The 25399-nt window shown below is 39.0% G+C and overlaps 1 protein-coding gene across 1 annotated transcript in view; it reads right to left on the bottom strand.

Annotated features, from left to right (window-relative positions):
* The window catches only part of ADAM23 (ADAM metallopeptidase domain 23), a 148179-nt gene that overhangs the window by 29976 nt on the left and 92804 nt on the right, over window positions 1–25399 (bottom strand). Inside the window, exons 10-18 of the mRNA XM_040984405.1 lie at window positions 22131–22202; window positions 19582–19745; window positions 18552–18636; window positions 17543–17633; window positions 14242–14290; window positions 12161–12260; window positions 6480–6551; window positions 5831–5920; window positions 4164–4244 (exon numbers count right to left, since the gene is read on the bottom strand). Coding sequence (XP_040840339.1) covers window positions 4164–4244; window positions 5831–5920; window positions 6480–6551; window positions 12161–12260; window positions 14242–14290; window positions 17543–17633; window positions 18552–18636; window positions 19582–19745; window positions 22131–22202 — 804 coding nt within the window. The remainder of the gene's footprint in view (window positions 1–4163; window positions 4245–5830; window positions 5921–6479; window positions 6552–12160; window positions 12261–14241; window positions 14291–17542; window positions 17634–18551; window positions 18637–19581; window positions 19746–22130; window positions 22203–25399) is intronic.

The following is a 25399-nucleotide window of genomic DNA, read 5'->3' as shown; positions in this document are numbered from 1 at the left end:
AGACTGTGCACCAAGTTCACCACAGAAAGACAACAGGATTAATTTAGTTTTCCCAAGAAGTTTCCTAAGAAATGTTCTGTAATTTATACAGAACATTTCATAACAAAATGGTTTGGTTTCATGAAATCCAAGACGATTGATCTCATAGAATCTGAGAGTAAAATGGTGATCTCCAGGGTTGGGGAGAGTGGCAAAGAGGGAGAAGTGCTGAGAAGCTGATGATGAGTTTTAAATCACATTTAGGAAGGAGAAGGAAGTTCTGTTGTTCCATTGCAAAACAGGACGACTATAGAAAATGATAATATGCCATATGATTTTTCCCTGTTTATAAAAAAATGTATTATTTAAGGATTAGAGAGACAGATACATCTGCCATCTGCACACTAACTCCCCAAATATTTGCATAGGCCGGGACTGGGTCTAGAGAAAGCTGGGATCCAGGCACTCGATCTAGTCTCTCACAAAGGTGGCATGGACTCAGTTCCTTGAGCCATCACCTTTGCTTCCCAGATGTTTACATTAGCAGGAAAGTAGAATCAAGGAGTCAGGTCATCTGATACAGAAAACGGATGTCTGAATCAGCATCTTAACTGCCAGACTGAACACCTGCTCCTGCTTGCATTTTAAACTAACATGCAAGAATTCCATATATCCACAGTCACAATGCATAATGCCCAAATCAGGGTGACCATATCTGTCCTCTCTAACACTGAGAGTCCCTCACTCCTTGCTTCAGCCAGGCCCAATCCTGGACATGCATACACTTGGAAGTGAACCAACCAAGAGGGGAGACTGATCACTCCCCCTCCCTCCCCACCTCCATGCCCATGCCTCCCTCGCCCTGCCTCTCAAGGAAATAAACATGCTTTTGCTCTACCTCTTTCTAAACAATGAATGGTTCTCTGTAACGCCCCCTTCACCACACATTTTCAATTCTGTATTTGTATTTTACATGGGATCATTATCAGTGCTAAAACATGGAGTCCTGCACCAACTGCATAAAACAGAGACCTCTGGGATTTTTTTCATCTGCCCAGTAAACACACAATAATTATCTTGTGATTAGCCACTATTGATTATTCATTAGCCCTAAAAGGAAGGCAACTGCATCAACAGAAATGCAAAAGAAATGTTGCTTCCAGAACAGGCACATCAGAATCTAACTTAACTTACCATAGTCCACTTTCACGATATTTTGAGAAGAAAAAAAATCTCAAGTTCTTTCCAAATTAAAAAAAAAAACTCTCCTTATCATAACCTGTCATAGCTATGAGAATATTTCTAATCAACTTGTTTTTGATTGAGGCTACTAAAAGCCTGCTCCTTATCACTGAAATGTGTAACTGAAAAATTATGGGGCCTTTCATGCTCTCTAGAAACATTTAAAAGAGGAGAAAGTATCATAAATCTATGTATTTTATTCTGCCTATGAGGCAAGCTTGCAATTTTGCCATGTCATTCCAGTCCTAGTTTGATGCAGTACGAGGAAGGGTCGCTGGAGGCCAGCTTCCTCAGTGCAACATATGTACGTGTGTTCATTTTAAATTATGCTTTGCTATCTTATAAATCAGATGACATATTTCACAGTCCCAGCAAAAACTATTCCTCGCATCTTTCAAACATCATCATTATATCATCCAGGATAATTTGCCAAGGGCGTCTCCCCACTGCAGACATACTGCTTATTTCGCCATAAACTTTGAATTTAGTAACTCAGAGCCCCCAGTCAATGCTAATTTCAGAATTAAGTAAAGGATACTGAGAAGTATGACTGCAAAAGGTCATAGTGTTGCCTGTAGATACTGATTCTCAGAGACGTAGCAATTTCATCCCCTTAGTCACCACAAGTATCATTTAAACTCAATGCTCATTATGTCTTACAGAGCAGAATTCTATGGAACTCTGAATGCCTCTACTCCAGTGATCTCAATTTAATTCTTTCTGATCTTGATTAAGAAATTTAAAAAAGAAAAAGCAAGATATCCTATTTCAATATGCCACTGAGAAACTAAAGTAATAGGACTGTTTTTACCCTATACACATTACATTTTAAAAGTTTATGACACAAGTGTCTCTCATAAAATCTTTTATCCTGTAAATTTTATAGCATTTGAGAAGTTAAAGATTGAGGTAAAAAACTACATTGCTAAAAGGACTGAATACAGACTACTAAAACTGTACATGGAAGATATAAAAATAATATTATGCTATAAAACTAAAACTAAAACTAAAACTCAGTGAAGCAATACATCACAATTATCAGACCAGTTCTCATTCAACACACAACACAGAATTCTTAAAATCTGTCTTTGGAGAAAAATTTAAAATAAATCTATTTATATTTTTAAATATAAGAAATAAATACACATAAAATTCTTAAAATAACTAGGACATATTTCTCTGGGCCATCAACTGAGAAAACTAAGTTGGAAGGAACTGGACCTAGGCAATGTACATATATATATATATATATGTATATATATATATATGTCTTCCAAACAGGTTAGCTAGGAACCTCTCCTCCCTCTCTTTATGTCTCCTTCTTACAAAGGGAACTCAGTGTAATTCCAGCTCCTCTGCTCTTTATTCGTTGTGCCACTGGAATGTAATCAGAAAAGATTAACAAGAGCAACTGGCCTTCAAAATGGTTCTGTCATTTTCATCTTGGAGACAAGGTTACCCACATACTCTGCATTCTCCACTACTTCTCTAAGCCATGCTTTGTACAAGGGCCCATCTACAAAAATTCTTTGGGACCTAATTTCTGAACTGGAGTCCTACATTATATATTACTTAGCCCTTACCTTAAGCTTTGGCATTCAACAAAGTCATTTTTATAATAAAAGTAACACTCAGTTTTCTAGGAGCCGTTTGGCCGTTTGGAAAACATAATACTTGGAAACAGGTAACCATACCCTTGAGAATTTACCATAAAGAGCAAACTCAACAGGAAGCACCCTTAAAAAAACACAGAAATTCACTTTCAGACTATAAATAAAGAACTGCCAGAACATAAGTATCTACAATTAGAGGAAAATCAACTGATAAAGCCACATAACAGAGTAGCCATGCAAATGTTGTTTGTAAATACTATGTGATAGTATAGGAAAATGCTTTTGAAGTAATATAGAATGAAAATGAAAGCAGAATGAAATATAAAATTCTTACATGTCCCTACCTGCCTTGATTCCCACTTCCTTGTTGAATCTTCTGCATGCTGCTTTTAACCCTATTTCATAAAGAAGCCACATCTTTGCACTTAATGATTTCTCAGCAGCTCCTTTTCATCTATGTCTCTTGTCAAACACCACCTCTTCTAGGAATATACACCTTTCTCAGCCCTCACATGATCTCACCCTATGCCTCCTCTCACAGCATTTTATTTTATGCTTGACAGTTCTCAGTACCTGGCTTCGGTTTATTTATTTCCTTTTCCACATATGGCAGAAGGTATGGCCCATAAAAGTTTTGTCCCCTACAATATCCAAGAATGTCAGCAGTGCCTGACACTGTATAACATCAATAAATATTCATCTGAAAAACAAATAGACTTAAAATATCATAAATCAAAATATAAAACATAATACAAAGGGATTCTAGAAAGAAATATAATTTCAAAAACCATTTATTTATTTTTCTCGGAAAGTCAGATTTTTTTTAACAGAGAGAAGGAGAGACAGAAAGATCTTAAAGCAGCTGCTTCACTCCCCAATGGGCTGCAATAACTGGAGCTGAGCCAATCCAAAGCCAGGAGCAAGAAGCTTCATCCACGTACCTCATACAGGTGCAGGGTCACAAGGCTTTGGCCTATCCTCCACTGCTTTCCCAAACCATAAGCGGGGAGCTGGATGGGAAATGGAGCAGCCAGGACATGAATCAGCACCCATATGGGATGCCAGCAGTTGCAGGCTAAGGATTAGCCAGTCAAGACAGAAACATTAATTTAATGGGAACAAAATTAAGCCAAATGGTAAGAGTCATAAATCTGAACATTGGAAGAAATATTAATGTCCAAAACAAAACGACACACATATCTATAATTTCCATAGGAAATGGTTACAAGTAGAAAATAAAGCAAAGCAAAAAGAAGGAAAGCCAATTCACACAAGCAGTCTACATCAAAAGCTTTCGAATTGTGCTTCCTACAACTCAGCGTGCCATACCTGACCAGAATCCCCCGTGCAGTACTCAGTAATATCACAGCCATTCACAGCATCTCGGCATTCATAACCACGTGGTTGAAACTGCAAATCAAATATTAGATTAGAAACTGCAAATCACATATAAATATTAGAAACTGAAATCATTAATGGTTAAAAATTAAACTCTTAGGATTCTTATAACCATCAATCATTTTTATGAAGCTATGTTTGGCTTTAGACAGCAAAATATCATATTATAAACAATTAATATCTTTCTAAACGTTTAATACACATACCCAACGTTTCCTAACTCACCTACTAGATTGAACATTAATCTTGCTCTCACTAAATATACAAAGTTTCAGTGAATTCATGTGAATCAGTAATGCCCATGCACACACAAGACAGTTTTCTTGTCTTAAGTAGTGATGGAAAAGAGATGAGGGAAGCCCATTAGCTTCAAGCAACCTAATCTTACAGGGGACATGAAGCTAATGCAAACTATATTGGAATCTTCAAGAACACTATGATGTGTAGTATCTTTTGATACAAAAAAAGACAAGATCATGCCATAAGTTATATTAGAGGATTCATAAAGAGCAAAAAGGAAGATTAAAAAATGACTTTTCTAAAATAACTGGAGGTCACATAGGTGACTGTGAAGACATACACACACAAACTGTGCATATATACAAATATAAGTGCAAACAATTACCTCCTCACCTATGTTTCTTGTCTACAGAGGAGACCGAAAAAGCTATAAAAGACCGGCATTTGGCATAGCCTTGAAGCTGCCACTTGGGACCCCTACATCCCATATCAAAGACTTGAGTTTACATCCTGGTTCCATTCCTAATTCTAGCTAATCCATGTCCTGGCGGGCAGCAGGTGAAGCCTACAGAGGTTAGGCCCTTGTGTGGCAGACTTGGATTGAGTTTCCAGCTCCTAGGCATTAGGAGAGTGAACCAGCAGGGCGAGAGCTCCCTTTTCTCGCTCACTTCCTCTTCTGCTTTTCCCTTTCTCACCTCCCTCCAAAATTAGAACAAAAAAAAAGGCAAAGGCAGCTGTTTGGGACTTCTTGGGATGCCCACACTTCATATGAGAGTGCCTGAATTCACACGCTTGCTTCCTTTGTATTCCGGTGCCCGAAGAGGCAGCTAGTGATGGTCCAAGTCCTTGGGCTCCTAGCTGTGGCCTGGGCTGGCCCTAGCTGTTGCGAGCAATTGGAGAGTGAACTCAAAGATGGAAGACCCCTCTCTCTCACTGTCTTTCAAATAAACACGAAATTTTTTTCAAGACAGCTGGAGAAACATGGGAACTACTTTTCATACTCTGTTTAAATTAGGGCAAATTTTGAAGAAAACTGTAAGTAGGTCATACTTAAAAGATCACAGCTCCTACTTAACAATTTACCTTTCAATTGTGTTAGTAGGGCAACTGTCAGCGTTTTATTTTGGAAGACACATTAGTTATTTTCTTAAGGATGCACTGGAGGATTAAATGATCAATACTGAATAATAATAATAATAAAGTTAGATGTTGTGGCTCACTGAATTTGGGTAGATTTATTGACTACATAAAGCTGCTAGGTAAATATTCACAGTGTAACCAACAACCCAGTAAGATCAATGTGCATCCTGATAGATTTTGGGTAATTAAAAGAAACATGCAACTGTCAGGACACTCACCAGACATGAGGTATTGTTGCAGCACGGTCCGTCACTGCAGTGCGCGCCATTGGAAAGAGAACATTTCTTACAGCACAAGCCGTAGCATTCCTAGGGAAAACGAAAACACTTACTGGCTACTTATCCAACATTCTCTCTGCATGAGACTCTGCGTAATGATCAGATCTATATAATCACAAGCAAACATTTTAGGGAATCATCATTTTGAAACACGATAGATTCCCAACCAGATATGATCTTCTACAGAAGCTCCTCTACCAAGAACTGTGCTGATTTCAAGTCAGACAAACCACCCCTGGCTAGCTTCCCCATCCTGTTAATATCCAAACTAGCTCTATCACAACAAAAATAATACGCAACATGGGGAAAATGTTTCATGATTTGGAACAAGCTGTTCAAGCTACATATAATGCCATGAAATTTTAGGAGGCAAGGGATCTGATTAAAAGGCTGTTTTAGGATTTTTCAGGCAAGGCCATCAGGATTTGACTAATACTAATGTGTTTGAGCTGTGATTAAACACTGATCTGGCAGATTGGAAAGGAATGCAGTGAAACCACAATGAGTGATAGCACGACCTTCCCACTAGTGCTACTCCAGTTAGCTCTGGGAAGGAGCTGCAATGAACAAAGAGGTCTCTTATACCTACCACATGGAAACCACAATCACATTCCTCCCCAGCTTCTACATATCCATTTCCACATTCTGTGGGCTCAAACAGCTGAAAGAGATTAGAAATGGGGAGGTAAAATATTTTAATTTAAAACAGAAGCAACCAAACGGATCACATCCATGGCCATACAAATAACATCATGTGTTCCTGTGCTGTGATCTATTGTTACAGCATCTTATCAATGATGTCTCTGTGGGAACTACTGTTCACTTACGAATAACATTTCTAAAAGTATAACATCTTTTGGGAGAATCTCTAGTGTTGGGCCCTGGAGATGACCTCCGGCATCAGAACTGCTCTTTATAGAGATAAGCTGCCAATAAGAATAGATCACTTTTCATAGTTGTTAATGGAGTTAAAATGCACTGCTAATAAGTCTCACAATATATAATTTACTAATTTGTCTCAAAGAAGCTGAGAAAACACAGAAGTGGTCAGGAAAAGATAATGCCAATTGCGAAATTTACAAGTTAAGTAAGTGCAAGCGAATTTAGGGCAAAAATGGTCCTAGAAATCCAAGCCATAGTGTAAACACATTCATGGTTATACACAAACTCTCAGTCATTTCTAAAACAATGGAAGAGTAAAATTTCTAGAATAGTCCACCCCACTGACAACACGAACTCTCTTGCCAGATAAATTCTACTATAAGCCAACAACTGAAGCCGGTTGTTTGTTGAGGGGAAACATGTCTCCCCCATCACACAGAGCTGGAGTTCCCTGGGTATGATCATCACTCTCGGATAAAGAAGAAGAGAGCACATTTCAACGCCAATGCCACAGCCGTGAACACTGGAGAGTCCATCCCAGCAGCTGTATACACTCCCAAGGAAGCATGATCTTTCACTGAATTCATCCGAAAAAGAAATGATCCTCCTTCCACTTCCAGAAAGTGACAGCTATTGTAAGAATCAAAAAAGGTTCCAGACAACTTGGGTGGGACTCTGAGAGATAGTTCAAAATCCCAGGCACAGGCTCTGTTGGATGTTGAGGCACAGGCAAGAGGACAAGGGAGAAGGGAAACGCACAAGACAAGACCTGTATGAAGACTCCATCCTGTCACCGTTAGGATACATCCTCATCCTGAGACAGCTCATTGTCAAACCAGATGAAAACTATGGCACACACCCACTAGCATACATTTGGCATGGGTCGGGGGCAGACCAGGCTGAACCAGTTTACATCACCCACGGGTGAATCAGAGCACTAGAACAGAGTGTAGGTCGAGCCAGGTACGGTTGTGACAAAAACCAGTGCACATTATGGAATGCCAAGGTGAGGTGACCTGTACTGGATGTGGCCACAGTGCCCAACAGCACACGTGAGAACCAGGAAGGGAGGGGGCGGAGCTGGCAGGGGAAATGTGGGGAGCTTCCCTACTGGACAGCTTCTCCCATTGGAGAGCGTGGGCTGGGATGGAGGCAGACCAGACTAGGTAGGGCTATACCACCTGTGGGCCTCATTGCACTAGATCAGGGAAAAGCCAGGCTGGGCTGATTGTTCCTCCTGGTGCAAGCAAAAATTAGAGTGGATGAGGGTTGGCTGGGCTTTACGGCAGCAACAGCTGGCAGAAGCTGGCACTGGGGGCTAATTCTGTCAAGTTAAACTGCAGAATCTCCCAGAGAGTGCATAATCTGGGAGTGGGAGTGGTCTAGAAGGGAAATAGTGGGCACCTCCCTCTTGGGTTACCACTCCCACTAGAGGGCAGGAAAACCAGGACAGGGGCTGGGGTGGCTAGACAGAAGGGCACCCAACAGCATATGTGTGGGTTGGATAGTGGAGCTGATTGGGTTGAACTAGGCTTCATGCCCATTGACATGTATGAGAGCTGAATGGGAACAGACTGGACTAGTCTGCTGCACATACTGGCAAGCACAGGAACCAGAGTAAGGGGCAGGCCTGGTGGGGGTTATTGTGGGTTGCTCTGACTAGGCAGCAGCTCCCACTCGTTGATGTGAGGGCCAAGTGTGTGCTGGGCAGAATCAGGCTGGACTGTAACACCCTCTGGTTCCAATGGAAGACAGGGCTGGAAACAAAACCGACCCAGCAATTGCAACCACCAGCTGATTGGAGCGATGGACTGTGCCAGGCCCTGTGCTTGCTAGTACATACAAGAATCTGGTCAGGGTTCACCTCAGATAAAGTTTCTTTAGGGAATCCCCCCAATTGAACTTTCAGACTCAGATTTCTAACAGAAAAGGCAGTGGAAAACAGGACAAACGGAGACTCGAAGATGCACTATGTCAATCAGAGGATTCCACAGCGAACTCATCGTGCTTGGAATGTCGAGACTGGCAGCAATTCAGAACTGTTGAACTATCAAAACCATTTGAGCAAGACCCTCAGAGCTCCACATTACAGACCTGGGATGGGTGGAAGACTGGGTGGGGCTTCTCCCTTTACCCACCTTTACCCCAGATACAGAAAAAAAATGTGGAAATGACAGTCTCACCCACTTTCCTGTAGCCCTTGAACCTCTGTGCCCTAATTATGCAAAGACTGTCAAAAATAAAGTAAAATAAATGAAAAGAAAACTATGGCACACAGAAGAATCTCAGGTCACAAAAAACATGAAGATAACATACCACATGTGTATATGCAGATATCAATTCACTAAAAACACTTGGAAAAAAAGCCATGTCTTTCATATTTGCATAGAAACTATTTCCCTGAAATCAAAAAAGGGTTTTTTTTTAAGCCCTTGTAATTTGTATGTAGTATTATATAAATAATTTTGTACTCACTAAATTTTCAAATAGAAGATGTGAGTTAATTTAATGTAGTTATTGGAATACTTTCTTCCTAACTATAAGGAACTTTAGAAATCCAGTGATGGTTTCCTGGGCATACGCAGACATCTGCATTTCCAAACAAGACAATGCTGTTTTCTCAGGGATGAAACCGATAACTAGGTGGAGAACTGCCATGTACACAGAATAAGCCAAATACATTATAATTTAAAATTCCAACAGCTCATTAGTTCATTACTACATATTTCACCCACTTAAACACTTCCAAGCTTGAAGCTTTCTATTGCAGAGGGAAGAGGGGAGGAGGAGGGACGAATCTCTATGCGTACAAATCTATATTGTGGAAAACAATAAGAAAACTAAAATTAAATTTAAAAATAAAGAATGGTAAAATGTTTTAAAAAGTAGGACAAAATTCCTATGCTATTATATCGTAACTGCGTAAGATAGACATACCAAGGGATAACATCTCAAAGGAGAAAAAGAAAATGAAACTTACTGCATAGTTGGTAGTAGAATTATGACACATTTTAAAAAATGTATTTTACATATTTGCATATATGAGAGCCAATAAAATTTTCAAAATAAAAAAAAATCAACATCATGAAAGGCATTTTGCCTACTTTAATGATGCAAGGTCATTTTAACAGTCCAGTTTATTTTTCAGTAGCCTTACCAAGATTTTTTTACAAAGATATTAGGCAACAAATTCATGTCCCCTGACTATAGCAATATCACTTAATTATGGCTATGGAATAAATTATTCTGTCAGTTATCCACATAAGTCACTATTTTAAAAAAAAAAGGTTAACATTATTTCACTGTTCTCTCAATCTGCAGAGTATGAAACATTTTTAAAGTGCAATGAACTAATTATGTTTGATTTATGAACTAGCACTATAAAAGGAGATAGGAAATTCAACATGTTCAAATTTCTGTATCATATACCAATCAGCAATAATCCTGTGTTTCTGCCTGTTCAATAACATCCATTCTCAAAACCATGCGATACCACAGATATATGCAAATGCTTTACAGCAAGTAAATTTGAGAATTCTGGCTTTGCTGGATTTTAGAAAGGATTTACAACATTCTGTGTTAGTCTCAACAGGCCTGGGGCACACCCTAAAACTGAACACATTCATATTTCTGCAGCAAAACTTATGAATATTTATTCTATGAGTAATGAAGATACGTAGTTTAGAACAAGTTTTACTGTTAAATGCATTTTTTTAAAATTCATTTTAAAAACCTAGAAACTTTTGGCTTTACACTTAAAATTTTGTGGATAAGGGACTGTGACATTGTGTATGCAAATTTTTATTAGATGCCAGTTAACAAGATGAACCTCTTCAGGGAAAGAGATTTTGCAATGGAAATACACGGATGAATTTATGGCACTCAGTTTATGCAAAGGATTTTTTTTAGCTAGCTTTATTGGTAATGCTTAATGCCACCCCCACCCACACCCCAGGTAAGGATGTGGAGAAAAGTGTACCCTTATACACTGATGGTGAGAATATAAGCTATTACAACCACTATGGGGACAGTATGAAAATTTCTTTAAAAATTAAAAAAGATCTATCATATGACCTAGCTATATCACTGCTGAGAATATGCGCGAAAAAACTAAAAGAGATACCTATATCCCATGTTCCAAAGCACCAGTTATTAGAGTGAAGCTATGGAGGCAAACTAGATGTCTTTTGATAGATTGATGACTGAAGAAAGTGTATATTTACTCAGTAGAATACTGTTCTGATATAAAAAGAGTGAAGTACTAAGATTTTCAGAAACATGGCTGGCACTGGAGATCTTTAAGATATTTACTTATTTATATATATTTTTAATTTTATGGCACAATTCCATAGGGCTTGGGATTTTCCCACCCTCTCCCCCCAAGCCCTCCCACCAACTGATTTTCCCCATATTATTGCAATAGTATACCCCCTCATAAGCAGTCATAAGTCCGTCATTCTTTTATTTAAGATTTTTAAGACAGACATAGGAAAGCATATGCCATACTTTCTTCATAATCTGTAGAAGTTAAAAGAAACCAATCTGATCTTAGAACATTGACTATTAGAGTTAGGGAAGGTGGTGGAGGACAGAGGTAGGCTGTATAGTGAGTATCAAACACAGACAGATGGAAGTGACAAGTGCTAAGCCTCCAGTGAGGTGTGGTGTAGTAACTGCAGTCTGCAACAATGCATTACACACTGTGAAAAGGACTGGAAGAGAGGGGCTTGTAGGCTCCCAACAACAAGACTGGGAAGCAGAAGAGCTAGCCACCTGGTCTTACTGGCTTACCCTCTGTGTATTTGTTTAAATATTCCCCCATAAAAATGTAAAAATGTTTCCTCTTGTTCAAAAAGAATTTTGAATATTTTTAAGCAAAAATTAGATTCTTAAAAAGAATGTCAAACAGAAACAGAATTTCATCAAATAAATGGGCTACAGTTACACATAAGTGATTCAAGCAGTTCATGAAAAATGGAATACAAAATCATTGAAGTACCAAAAATGTTTGAGATTGTTTGCACAATTATTTTATAGTACACATTTTCATGAAGTTTTGGAAAACTTACATTCTATGTTACCTAAACTCCTGTCTCTAAAGCAACAGGATGAAAATCCAGAAATGGCAATTTCAAAAGTATTCTAACTGAGGGGCTTGCATTGGGAAGAGGTGGACCTGGGGACTGCACAAGCCAGAGACGCTGAACACTCAACCTACCTACAGCTTTGTCATTCGTTTAAACAAGACTCCATCTTCAACATAGGAAGGCCTTGTGTAACCAAATCTTTTCCTGATTTATAAGAAAACCTCTTTCTGAGACAGGTGCACTTAGCAGAGTTTCAATGTTAAACAATGGGGAAGCAATTAACAGTTTCCAAGTTACTAACCTTTGTTGGCCTGTTGAAAAGACAGGCTCCACCCCCTCTCAGTAAAAAGTCTCTATATTCCAAAATGCTGCATTTTGAAAATTTTCGGGAATGGGATACCCTGAGGAAATAAAGAAATCAATCATGTAAATAATTTGCCAAAAGCAGTCATCAAAAAAAGTTAAAGCCCCTGAACTGGAGCAGAGCTCACACTGGATTCAAACAGATCTACACGATTATTAACAAAGCATTTGTGTCCAAACTGTCAAATAATTCTGCATAATAGAATTTATAAAAAATAGAAATTCAAAGCAAATCACAGTACTAGGGGTTAGGCTACAACCTCTGTAATAGGTAAGCCCTTTCGAGCTCTGGCTTGACAGTTTTATTATTATTATTATTAAAGACAAAACATCTTCATCTAGACTATGCAAAGCTATGCATTATTTTTCATAGTACACATTTTTACATGAAGTTTTTGATGCCTCATCATGGATTTTACAACTTTTTTTTACCACACTAATCTTTTAAATTCTATTTTCTGTGAACTTGAAGAGGTACCCCATATATATGTATATATGTCCTTTATATTTATGTACATATACTCTGAGAGCAGAATTATTGTGACTGGCCAGGGACAGAAGTTTCTAATTCTCAATTTTCATTACCACTTGATGATAATCATGATTAAGCAAGAACACAAGCTGAGTCTTTTTATAATTTACTTCACTATATTAATATCTGTCAGCACACAGGTTGATATTATACACAGGGTCAAGGATCAATTGAATTGTATACAGTGGTTATTCAGGAATATTTATAACAACACTTGCTTTGAGAATGACAAAATGCTTCTGGAATATAATGCTGGTTTTATGCAGTTTGATGGATAAGGATGGCTTTCAGAAGCAGGTGAAACCTGTCCATGTTGACAGGGATCTCTTACCAGAACCATACAGAAATGTATACTAAAAAGAGTGCATACCAACTTTGGTTTTATTATATCCTATGAGTAGTTAGTCCAAAGAGCCAACTAAAAATTAGGAGTTTAAAAGACAAAACACTTCTCCTTACAGAAATCAATGGTATTATATTCCTACAGTATTCTGTAAAAAGTGTGTATACACCATTAAGTACTAAACTAAGGAACAACAGTAAGGGGACCATGGAAACCAAGACTTTCAAGCTTTTACTACACTTCTAGAAACATATTCTAAGGTGGGAGAGATAATGGCTGCCTCTGGCAAAGCCTCACAGGCATGTTCCTCTTCTCAACATGAGCTAGAGTCCTGGGAGAATCTGCTAGGAAAATCAGGCAGGGCTCTGTGAGAGTGGGTGAGGGCCTCCAGAGTCACAGGCCCAGGAAACAGGGATGAGGGCCACAAAAGGTCAGTGTGCCGGACAGGTGTCCAGCAGGGATGAGGAATACAGCACACGGGTGAAGAAACCTCTATGTGTTAGGATTGGGCTACAGCACTTCGGGGCGGTGGGATGCTATGCTTCTGTGGGGTCGGGCTCCTTGGGAGAAGGGGTACCCAGGCCTTAGTTCACTGAAGCAACAGCAGCTGTGAGAAAGTCGTTCTAGTTTCCCACGTATGTGCCAGATAGTAGAGAAGACAGGTGAAGGAATGTCCAAGTTTCTCTTACCAGAAGACTGCCTAACCTAGACATAAGTCTGTCTTAAGAGTATATTAAAAAAAAAAAAAACTATGGATTTAGAAGCAGTACAGCACTATTTTATCACTGTAACTATATATAAATTTATAAGTTCCTTAAAGTGTAAACTGATGACTAAATTGATTTTCACTGTGTCAGGTAGACAACCGGCTTTAATTCTAAGTGTACTAAAAAGTTCATGCCTTTCCTGAACTTAGAAGCATTTAGGATTGTGCTTCCTCTAAGGGTTAAAGAGAAGTAAAAGCAGCTTTTACTACTTCTGCTTTTATCACCAGGCTTAAAATACAAAATGAATTAGCCCTTTCTGTTTTAAAATATAGACAATTACTGAATTTATACTAAGTGCTTAGCTCAAGAAACAACATCTGACAGCTTGTCTCTCACTTACGAAACAGTGACAAAATGCACACATACTAAACTCTTACCCTGTTTCCTCCATGACACAGCCACCCCAGGATTCTGTGCAGTCACATTCTAGTCCAATGGAACGACACAAAAAGCAGAGGAAAAAGGAAACAACAAGATTTACATCTTCAGATGGTGTTTCAGCTCCCACAAGGAGTTGATATTGCCAATTCCATGTCAAATACACACAGCATGAAAATTCTCACAGAACAAGATCTGTTTCTTTTAAATCAGCATTTTCTTACCCCTTTTAGAAGCACAGGTTGGCAGTTAAGAAAACAAGCAGCAAGACACACAATCATGATTCTTCATTTTTGTAACTCAGACAATATCACTGTTCCTACATCCAACGTTCGGTGAAAGGTGCCCTGTGTTCTGCTCCAAGTTCATAGGCGAGTGACGTCATTTTGTGGATGTCAGTGATTCCTTCTCTACACTGAGAACAACTTTCTGCCTAATCCCAGAGTGATTCTGAGGTTTACACAGGAGCTGCTAAGTCCTTCTACCAGAGACCACTGGAAGTTAGAGAAATCATTTTGCTAGAGCCAAAGTGAGGACCTGCCAGGACTTGAAGAAAGTTTAGTATAAGACAGCAATCTATTTGATGCCTTCAGAAGATCACCAACAAAGATCAGCAGAAACTATATCTCATGGATTTTGATGATATTTCAGATTTAGTTTCATCTCTTCAAAAGACTTCCTTATTAAATTCTTGCCTGACTGATAGATCAAACAGTAGCATCATTTTCTTCAAGAAGGTTCTTGATTTTCTTTTTATTTTCTTCAGTGACACATTGGTCATTCAGTTACATGTTATTTAACTTCATGACATTGTTAATTTCTTTTTTCTTCCTGTTGTTGATTTTGTTTTGTGGCTTTTCATTTAAGGGGATGTATAGTAACTATGTAATGTAGACTATCATATTCAGTAGCATGTTATTTACCCTCACGATGTTGTAAATTTCTATTTTTCTTTCTGCTGTTGATTTTGCATTGTGGCTTTTCATTTAAGAGGATGTATAGTAGCTGTATAATGGAGACTATCATATGCAGATGTGAGGATACAATGAGGTATGCATTTCTACTTCCAGAGCAAAGATGGACTCCCAATGAAACTGTTAACTATATCTTGACAATAGGATGCTGGACTCTCTGCCATTGTCCATGTCCGCAATGATGGACATATGACTGTTTGTGAAGAACTATACTATAGTAATAACATGAGGAAATCCAAAGGGGGAAGGAAATTGGGGAAGAGGTAAGGAAAATCTCAGGGCCTATGAAAATGTACCATAAAATGATAATAATAAAAGTAAAAAACATGAGAGCAATCTAGAAGGGTATAGGAGCACTTAAATGACAAGCATAAGCTTAACTTACCCATAGATATAAAATCACATGTTGATTTTGTGCTAAGCTCTTCAATTATATTTTTTCTATTCTGTTTCTTCATAAAGATATTTTTAAATAAATATTTGCAAGAGGTTTTTTTTTTTAAATTCAAAGTTCACAGCCAGGGAAATAGATGCCTACTTACAAAATTTGTAAAATAAAATTTTAGGAAGCAAGGAGCTGAGGAAAACATCAGCAATAAGCTTGGGGTTTTGAAACAAGGCCTCAAATTAGCCATACCTTTTTTGTTTGTAAGGCAAAAGTTCTTAGTATGTACTGATTTTTTCCTCAAAAAAGCAGGTAACTTTGAGTAAGTTACTGATAAGTGCAAGTTTGTGGGAATTTGCAAAATGTACTAGACACCTGTAATAACCATATAACTTGATGATATTATATCCTTTAAAGGAATCAAAAAGCCCTGGATACATATTTTCTTTCAATTTTTCCTAATATTATTCATTAATGACAAAAAGTGTGACATATAAACTAATGCGTAGGTGGATTTTTGTCTTTTTCTTCTCTGGGGAAGTGGGAATGAGAAGGATACCCTTATTCCCAGCAGCTCTTATTTTCACAGAGGGGAGGGTAACTTCCCCTTAGTTCCAGCTAAGTACACAATGTGAGTGAACATGCTTCAGGGTTATGCTGTTGTCTGCAGTGCCAGTATCTCACAGGAGGGCTGGCTTGAGTCCCAGCTGTTCCACTTCTGATTCAGCTCCCTCCTATTTTGGCTGGCAGAAAATGGCCTGAGTCCATGGGTGGGCACACCTGGATCAGGTTAGTGGCTCCTGGCTTCAGCCTGGCCCAGACTTGGCCATTGTAGCCAAATGAGGAGTGAAGCAACAGACAGCTGTCTCTATCTCTCTCTCCTCCCTCTCTGTGATTCTGCCTTTTTTAAAAACATATTTATTTTTATTGGAAAGGCAGATATACAGAGAAGAGAAGAAACAGAGAGGAAGATCTTCCATCTGATGGTTCACTCCCCAAGTGGCCACAACAGCTGGAGATGAGCTAATCCCAAGCCAGGAGCCAGGAGTTTTTTTCCTTTGGGTCTCCCACGCAGGTGCAGGGTCCCAAGGCTTTGGGCCATCCTCGACTGCTTTCCCAGGCCGCAAGCAGGGAGCTGGATGGGAAGCAGGCCACCGGGATTAGAACTGGTGACCCTATGGGATCCCGGCACATGCAAAGCAAGGACCTTAACCACTACGCTACTGCGCCTGGCCTGTAATTCTGCCTTTTAACTACATAAATAAATATTTTTTAAAATTATGTTGGGTCTTGGATCTTTTACCCACAGGAGAAGTCAGCCTCCATCTTTCACCTGATTAGTGTGATAAGTGATGACTGGCAGTCATTTGTCATGTCACTACCACACTGCATGGAATCTGGTCTATACTGCCTGAGACTCATCTCCCCATTAAAGTGACATCCTATCCTCTACCATGTGTTTGCTTCAAAGGCCTTGGGGTCATGAACCTCCTGTAGGAAAACTCCTTCTAACTTTTCTGGTACCATTAATGGATAAGTATAACAAGAGTCTAAATATTAGCTCCTTCTGGACTCTAGGCTAAGATATTTCCCAATCATGTGATACCATCGTTAAACTTGTAATAGAGCTTTGTCTAGTATATTGTGTCTACTGAATTGGTTAGAGGCCAAAGGATAAACATTCACCACCCCCCAACTCCAACATTTTTCATGGTAAAAAAAGTGCTAAGAAAATGGATGAAATTATTTTAAGAATTCTGTAAATTCTACACCCTAAACAAATTAAGAATGACCTCAAATTGTTCATCTTGTAAATCTTTTAAGGCAATACAATACACCATAAGTTAAACTATAATGAGTTAGAATGGAGAATAGTCAGTGACTGGACATGCATTACACAGAATGGTACACAAATATGAGTAGGAAGATCAATGTACGTACTTGGCTTTCTGGTAGAAGGCTCCCATTGGATTCCAAGGTTTTGAGCCAGGCTCTGTGATAAGACTTGTGCCACTGCCATTGGAAGACCATACTGTTTTTCAGAGTTGAAAGTGTGTGGGAAACATTTGAGAGAGTGCACAAAGCTAGTTATTATTTCTTAATTGCCACCATGCATCATCTCAGTTCCCCAAGCAGAGCCTCACAGCACCTAGGACAGCGTAAGCTCCTTATCACTGCTTCCTTGCAAACCGGCCCAAGAAGCAGCAAGCCCTGCTCACCCCGGGGCACCTCTCAGAACCCGACATTCTTTACACGTGGAAACACAAACTACAATTCACCGAAGGGCTGTGCTCCACTTAAACTCAGAGCAAACCAAGAACAAATTCAACTGCCTACAGATACACAAAGTCCCCACTGAATGCTGGCTGCAGGGATAACCCAAAAGCATACACTCCAGTATGAATCACATATGATTCAATACAATTGCATAGTTGTTTTTTTTTTTTAATTTCTGTTGCCAACTGAACATGTGCCTTTGAAAAACGAGGTACTGAAGTTCAAACAATGTCATTAAGGTAATTTTTTTTTCAATTTATTCCACAAATGGGCAGAAGGAATGAAGCAAGTTTTAAAAAGGAAGAAGAAAACTCACTAACACTTGTAAGCCCACTGATATAAATGAATTAAACCTAGCATGGGTAGAGAGTATTACAAGTAAGAAGAAAGGGTGAGAGGAGAGAAATCAGAAGTCTATTGGAACTTAATTCCTTTTCTATAGATCTCTGGGCCAATCTCTGATTTGTATTCCCCCCCCAAAAAAAAGCTACTATTGTGATATCCAAAAATATCATTATGAACCCCAAAAGACCACCTTGGAGCCTATCTAAGGTACAAGCTACAATCACAATGTCATCATTCTAACAAGCACAAGAATGGATGTAAAGCATAGGAAAGAAAGAATTCAGATACAAAGATAAAGCTTAACTTAACGAATATCGACACAATTTACCTCATTCACACCAACGCCTCTTGTGCGAGAACAGACACCTCCAAAGAAACTCAGACTGCTTCTCTTATAGTGGAATGTCACACGTCTTAAGGAAAAGAAAAGTGATTTAGAAAACCAGCAGTCACCAAAAAACTCTCCCTAAACAAATCTAGTCTTCCACACTAAAATCCCAAAACCATTCTTCTCCAACAAATCAAACACTGCATTTTCACAACATGTTCTTGATGCCTTTAAAGCCACGTTACACTGGATAGTTTCAGCTGTGCCAGTACTAACAACATCAGACACTGGCACAGAAACAGAGGGCACAAGTAGAAAGCAGATCACAGCCCTTGTCCTTTTTTCTAATATGGTATATCTGTCAATTATGCAAAATATTATCAGTTACTATAAGTTGTTGATTTCAGAGTTTAAAATCCATCAGCTATAGATTCTAAAGACTGAAAAACCCAAAGCAGAAACGATAAAAATCAAGAGAAAAATAAGAAAGGTTTTTGGTTTGAGTATAGAATAGAATCTTAGAGGACAGTCAGAAAACACCTATGCCATGAGTGAAAAAGGAACAGCTATTTTAACAAGAGGTGGGGAAACTCAATTTTATTCAACAGTTCTCCTAAAAAGTCTGCATTTGCTAACCCCTTACAGTTGGATGTGGCCTTTTGATTATCGGCTGGCAAATGGCCTAGTGATGAACTGAGTCAAAAGTCTACTTTATAGCAGCCAACTCAGCTCTTCTGTTCTCCCTGCCTGTCTTTGCCCCATGACTATAGCGATAGGCTGCAGTTCCAGCAGCTATCTTGCATTGTGAGTTTGACCCCGAGAATGGAAACACATGTCCTGGTACCAGTAACATCCCGGCACTGGGCATTCTACCTTTATGCTTTTTATATGTCAGAGAGAGGAACCAATAGAAATCTTGTTCAGGTTACTATGTCCTGAAATACAGCTGAATCAGTACAATGAAAGGGTAAGGATCAATGTCAAACTAAAGACAGCAATAAAAAATAAAGATTACTCAGAGGGCACATACGAGATGAGGTGCACAGCATCCGCATGTTGCTTGATGCGCTGCCGGTATTTGGAGAACTCATGAAGCATCTGCACAGGGTTGGTAGTGATGTCAATGTGGTCCTTCTCGGTCCACGTCTCAACGGCCACCAGGACAACCCTGGTGTTGAGCTGCTCCTTATAAATCTGAGGGCAGACAACCGGACAGGTGCAGGAGGAAAACACTGGGTCAGACATGCATGATCAGTGAGTTAGAGTCAGTGGAAAGACAGAAACGGGGAGGTAAGAGGAGAACACGGGATCATAATTAGCTCATCACAGAGAAGCTTCTTTTTCTTTCCTTAACCAAGAGAATACAAACATGTCACTCAGTCCCATGTTACCAAACTTATTTCAATTCAGATCAACATATGTAGAAACTCGGCATCTCACTGGGGGACTAGACAGCAGAATGTAAAGATTCTGATGTTAGGGCACAAAGCGAGGGCAAGAATCAGGAAAACCAACTTTTCCAAATCTCCGGGAGATAATAGGCTGGTGCCTGCATTCCAGCCTAGAGTTAAGGGCATTCCAACCAGTCATCCTAATACAGATGGAACACCCGACTAACTGAACAAGCACCTAACAACATGGCTAACTTGCCCTCGGAAGTCCTCTTATTTGAAAAGTAAAATCACACCAGGAGAGAATCACTGTTCTGGGGCCAGAAGACACAAGATTGGAGTTAAGCTCCCTGTATCACCCTCAGCAAGACTGAATTTGCTCTCTTGCTGTCTTGCTCTACTTTTGGCCCAGTATCTAAAGTAGTTCAACTAACATCATCAAGTGTTATGATTTTATCTGACTGGAAAATGAGTTAAGAAAAGTGATTTCTTAAAAAATAAACCAAAGGAGGAGAATGTCATAACTGAGTAAAACCGAGTTCACAACAAAAAGAAGTGAATTAAATATAATGTCTCTTGGTCAGCTTCATAACCTCCTATGCTAACCCAAAATAAATAATGACAGCAAGCAAAACAGGATTCTGTGCAATTGTGGCAACATGAGAAACTTAGAAACAGGAACAACTGAAGAGTTTTTACAGAACAATGATGTTTCAAGTCTCTTTTCCATATTCACTTATACTCACAAGACTAATGAAAGTTAAAACTAATAAAACAAGTATAAACTGAGTCTCAAAAGTTTAATCCTGTCTCTGATATTCTCTATGTACAACCAATCCTATGACTTTTTCACACAGCTGTGCCTGCCAGACACATAAGATATATTAGCAGTAGTTACAAGATAGAAGGCTATTAGCCACTGACAAAGCAGAAAAGGAGAGGGTGTTGTTTTATACAAGGTGAATCCACTGCTTACAACACAGCATTCTATATAAGAATGCCAGCCCCAGCCCTGCCTGCTCCATTGCCAACCCAACTCCCTGCTAATGCACCTGGGAAGGCACAGCAGCTTGGCTCAAATGCCTGGTGCCTGTGTCCAGGTGGGAGGAGGATGGAGTTCCCGACTGCTGGCTTCAACCTGGCCCAGACCTGCTGCTGTGGCCCTTTCAGGAATGAACCAGCAGATGGAGGATTTCTCTCTTTCACCTTCCCTCCCTTCTCCCATCCCTCCTTAATTGCCTTCCCTGTTCCAGTTCTCTTTCAAACAAGTAAGTCTTTTTAAAAGAGCAACCCTTTGGTGTACGTAAAGATCATTTAGATGTTTGGAAATTCATAAAATGTCTTTTTTTTCCCTAAAAGGAAACTTACGGTAAATCTCAGATTAAATATACACAGCTGAATGTAATAGCACTTCACATTAGAACAGACAAAGCGCATGCTGTATTTTATTAACAGCTAGTCAAACTGAGTGTTCATGGACACAAGATGCATTCTATCCATATCTATGAAGTTCCTCAGGTAAGAAAAAGGAAGACAAGCTTAGCCGCTTAGCCCCATTTTGTGAAAAATAAAAGGAGGAAGCAGATCAACATTCAATGTGTACAGAATCAGAAATTTTTTCAAGCAGACATATCTTACTATTTCACAACTTTTAGTTGTTGTTGCTGCTGGTGGTGGAGCCACCGGGAATGGAGAAGACTCTACTGAAGTTTGTCTTCCAGAAAGAAGTCTGAAACATTCTATCACTGGAAACAGTTGTGTTCTTTACAAAACAATTTTTGCATGGTTGGTGTACATGATCTCACGCATTGATTCTTTTCTGTTGACACTGTATATTTTAAAAAGTGCTACCGCTCATGAATAAAGTCTCATTTACCTAGACAGCTCACAGGGAGCTTGCTCTCGTCATGCCTTTGTCCGTCCTAGTCTCTGCTCACAGCAAGGCCCAGCTACCACCGAGAAAGTGTGGTAGCGCATCTTTGAGATTCCAACAATAACTTAACAGCCCCCTGAGACTGGGAGTGCTGCTGTCTGGGAAGCACTATCATTTTCTTACCCAGATGAACTTCAAGCTTGCATTTTTACCATTTTCCAGCAAATAACTAAAGTAACAAGTAAGCAAAGGAGGGTCGATATTTAAAACAGTCTATCTTGATAAAAACAGGTGCCAGAAAACCGAGACACTTACAGAATCCACAAGGTTGACCACAGACTTGGCGAAGTTGTTAGTGTGTGCATGAGAAGAGCGATGCTTCTTATACTGGGAGAGCAGGGCCGGGGGATGGGGAGGAAAAAGAAATGTGTTAAGTCATAATTTGAAGATAAATTCCATAATTCTGTAAAAGCATAAATCTCATAGCAACAATAAATATGCTGATTAAAAATACAGAATTTAGGGGCAAGTGTTTTTGAGCACCGGTTGAGATACCAATTGGGACACCCAAAGATGATACCAGAGTGCCTGGGTTTAGGCCTAGCTCTCCCGTGGACTACAGCTTCCTGCTAACACGCACCGACACCCGGATGGTGCACCAGCCTCCGGCTTCAGTCTGGCCCAGTCCCAGTTGGGGAAGGCACTTAGGAAGTGAGCCATTCGATAACAGCCAGTCCCATTTTCTCCTTCTCTCTCTCTCTCTCTCTCTCTCTCTTCTGATAAGGGAAATAAAATTAAATTTTTTTCCAATTTAGGCAGCACTTTGATAATACCCAGAATACAGTACGGATCTGTCAGACAGTAAAATCTTCCAAAGCAATGTCTCTGCTCAACTAAGAGTAGAAAGAGGCCAAAAAATATAAGAATTATGCCAACAGCTTGTGATGATATACGACTATTTAAGAAAATGAAGAAAAACAAAGTAGCAGAAATTCTATAGCAACAGCTAGGCAGATACGATTTTAGCAAGGCGTCGTCTATTTTGTTCAGTCTTTTAAAAAGTAGTTGAAAATCAACGTCTAGAGTAGGGAAACCCTGCCCTCTGCTGGTGTCTCATGATATCAGTTTGTTTCACAGTTGAGAAAAAGGAAAGTATTATCTCAGATTGATAAAAATCTAAATGTTATTTTTATAATTTTAAAATGATGCATTTTCATGAAGATTTCAATGTTCCCACATGGGAAACCAATACTCGTTCTTTGCCTCTTGTCTCGCTTCCTCTGTTCTCCCTTTGTCAGAACCCCTTCTTTTCATTTTTTTTTTTCTCTTCTGTCGTGTGTAGGTATTTAAGCAACAGACGTATATCTCAATGCTTACACATCTGATGCTCAGTTCTTCTCATTTATCACACCAACAATACTTTGGCCCATGATAAATGTCTAATAAATTAATACTGTATTATTATTAGTATTTGTCACTAATTCATAACAAGTTGGTATAATCCTCAGCCTAGAAGCATTGGTATACCTAATGGGCACCGGTTTGTGTCCCGGCTGCTCTACTTCCCATCCAGCTCCCTGCATGTGGCCTGGGAAAGCAGTGGAGGAGGGTCAAAAAAAATCTTAGGATCCTGCACCCGCGTGGGAGACCCGGAAGAAGCTACTGGCTTCTGGCTTTGGATCAGCTCAGCTCCAGTCATGGAGTGAACCAGTAGATGGAAGATCTTTCTTTCTCTCTCCTACTCTCTGTAAATCTACCTTTCTAGTAAAAATAAATAAATCTTTGTTTAAATTGGCATAATAATACTGTCATTATTTATCTTATTGGTACCACTGTGTATGATATTCTGACTCAGACTGTGTTCTGTTGAATTAAATTTTGAGGTATGCATATAACTGGTTCATTAAACATATTATTATTTTAAAAATCACTTTGAGTTTCTTTATATTTAGTAAACAAAAGTTTGTGTAAATAGTTCCATATTTTAAGGTCCCCAGAAAATTCACATGCTGAAAAATTTCAAAGATATGTCTAAGAATAAAACAAGAAGGCTCAATGTTAACTGCCTTTGGAGTAATGAAAAGTTTTGGAACCAGATGGAGGTAGTCACTGATTCTACAACATTGTGAAGGTACAAGACAGCCACAACTCTAGACTTTAAAAACCTTGGTATTAAGAAGCTTACAACACAAAAGAAAAATTTAGGTAATCCCTGTTCCAATACACTTGTATTGAACACCTACTATTATTATTTTGTTTCTGAACATTTATATTTATCCTTTCTGGAGATTTCTACCTACACTATAATAACCATAGGAAACATGATTGATTTCAAGTTTAAAATGGATAAATAGAGGTTTTTGTAAACTAACAAAATAAGATTTTCAAAAATGTGTTGCATGGTTATACTCTTCAGATCTCTAATTTTCTTTTTAGCAGGAGCACTGTGTTACACTGCGGTGACTCAGAACATCAAGAGCGGGGTCTGACGGACACGCTGGGAAACTGCTGCCACCGCCCAGGAAAATGGTCACGAGGGCTGGACAGCCACAGAGAGAGGTGGGCAGCTTCTAGAAGCATGGTGTAGAGAGATCTCCAAAGACTTGCTGATGTGTAAGATGTGTGACATCAGGACAGAGTTGTACAGAATAAGACTTCTAAGCTGCTGACTTGGAATCATGGGCAATAACAGCACCATTTAAAATAATGACAAGCACTAGGGAAAGAAGTTTAGGACGAGGGCGCTGAGTTCCTGACGCAGAAATGTTAAATGTATGGTTTCTATTGAGTACTGCAATACAGAGAGTAACTGTGTCCAATGGTTACTGACCAAATAAGATGAGGACAGAACAGTGACCACCCGACTTGTTTATTTGAAGATCCATGTAATTTAGCACTAGGATTAACTAGGAACTATAACGTGTTTACCCTGCACCAAATATTTACTCCTCACAACTCCGTGAAGTGTGTTTATCTTCCCAAAATAACTTAGCCAAGATCACACAGCTGGAACAAAAGCCTACTCTGAACTTTTTAAGCTAACAATTCTTATTAAATAGCTTACGTGTTTTCCCAAGTGACGGTTATTGGTAGCAACCCACCATTCGTTATGAGTACAGAGATTAGAGTGGTTTTAAGGAAGAAAAATCAAATGGGGTTCAAATTAAAAATATTTACGTTATCATCCCATATTTATACTTATTGACTCATACTTAACAACATACAACAAAAATACAAGCAAACCACTTGCCCTTCATGCACCACAGCTCAACCAGTTCTTCTATTGCATTAGGTTTTAATATTTATTTTTAACTTAAGCAACTCAAAGAAATGTTTTCAGATTCTTCTCACGTCTGTAACAGGCTTGACAAATTAGTTTTGCCAGGTACTAGAATAATTTTTACAAAATTGAGAGCCTTTTTCTCTAATTGAAAAATACTCTCTAAAATAACACATGTGCATTTTTTCAGGCAATGAATATTAGCTTACCCTTAAAGAGGTAAATAAGCTTGAAGGTAAGCGTATGCTAAATGTCTGTTTCTTGCCTGAATAAGAACTAATTTTGCACATAAAGAAAAGGAAGC

Source organism: Ochotona curzoniae, unplaced genomic scaffold (genome assembly GCF_017591425.1).
Source record: "Ochotona curzoniae isolate NIBS_2020 unplaced genomic scaffold, NIBS_Ocur_1.0 contig_4148, whole genome shotgun sequence".
Taxonomy (NCBI): Eukaryota; Metazoa; Chordata; class Mammalia; order Lagomorpha; family Ochotonidae; genus Ochotona; species Ochotona curzoniae.
The sequence above is the reverse complement of the archived record's forward strand: the minus strand, read 5'-3'. Positions and strand labels throughout refer to the sequence as shown.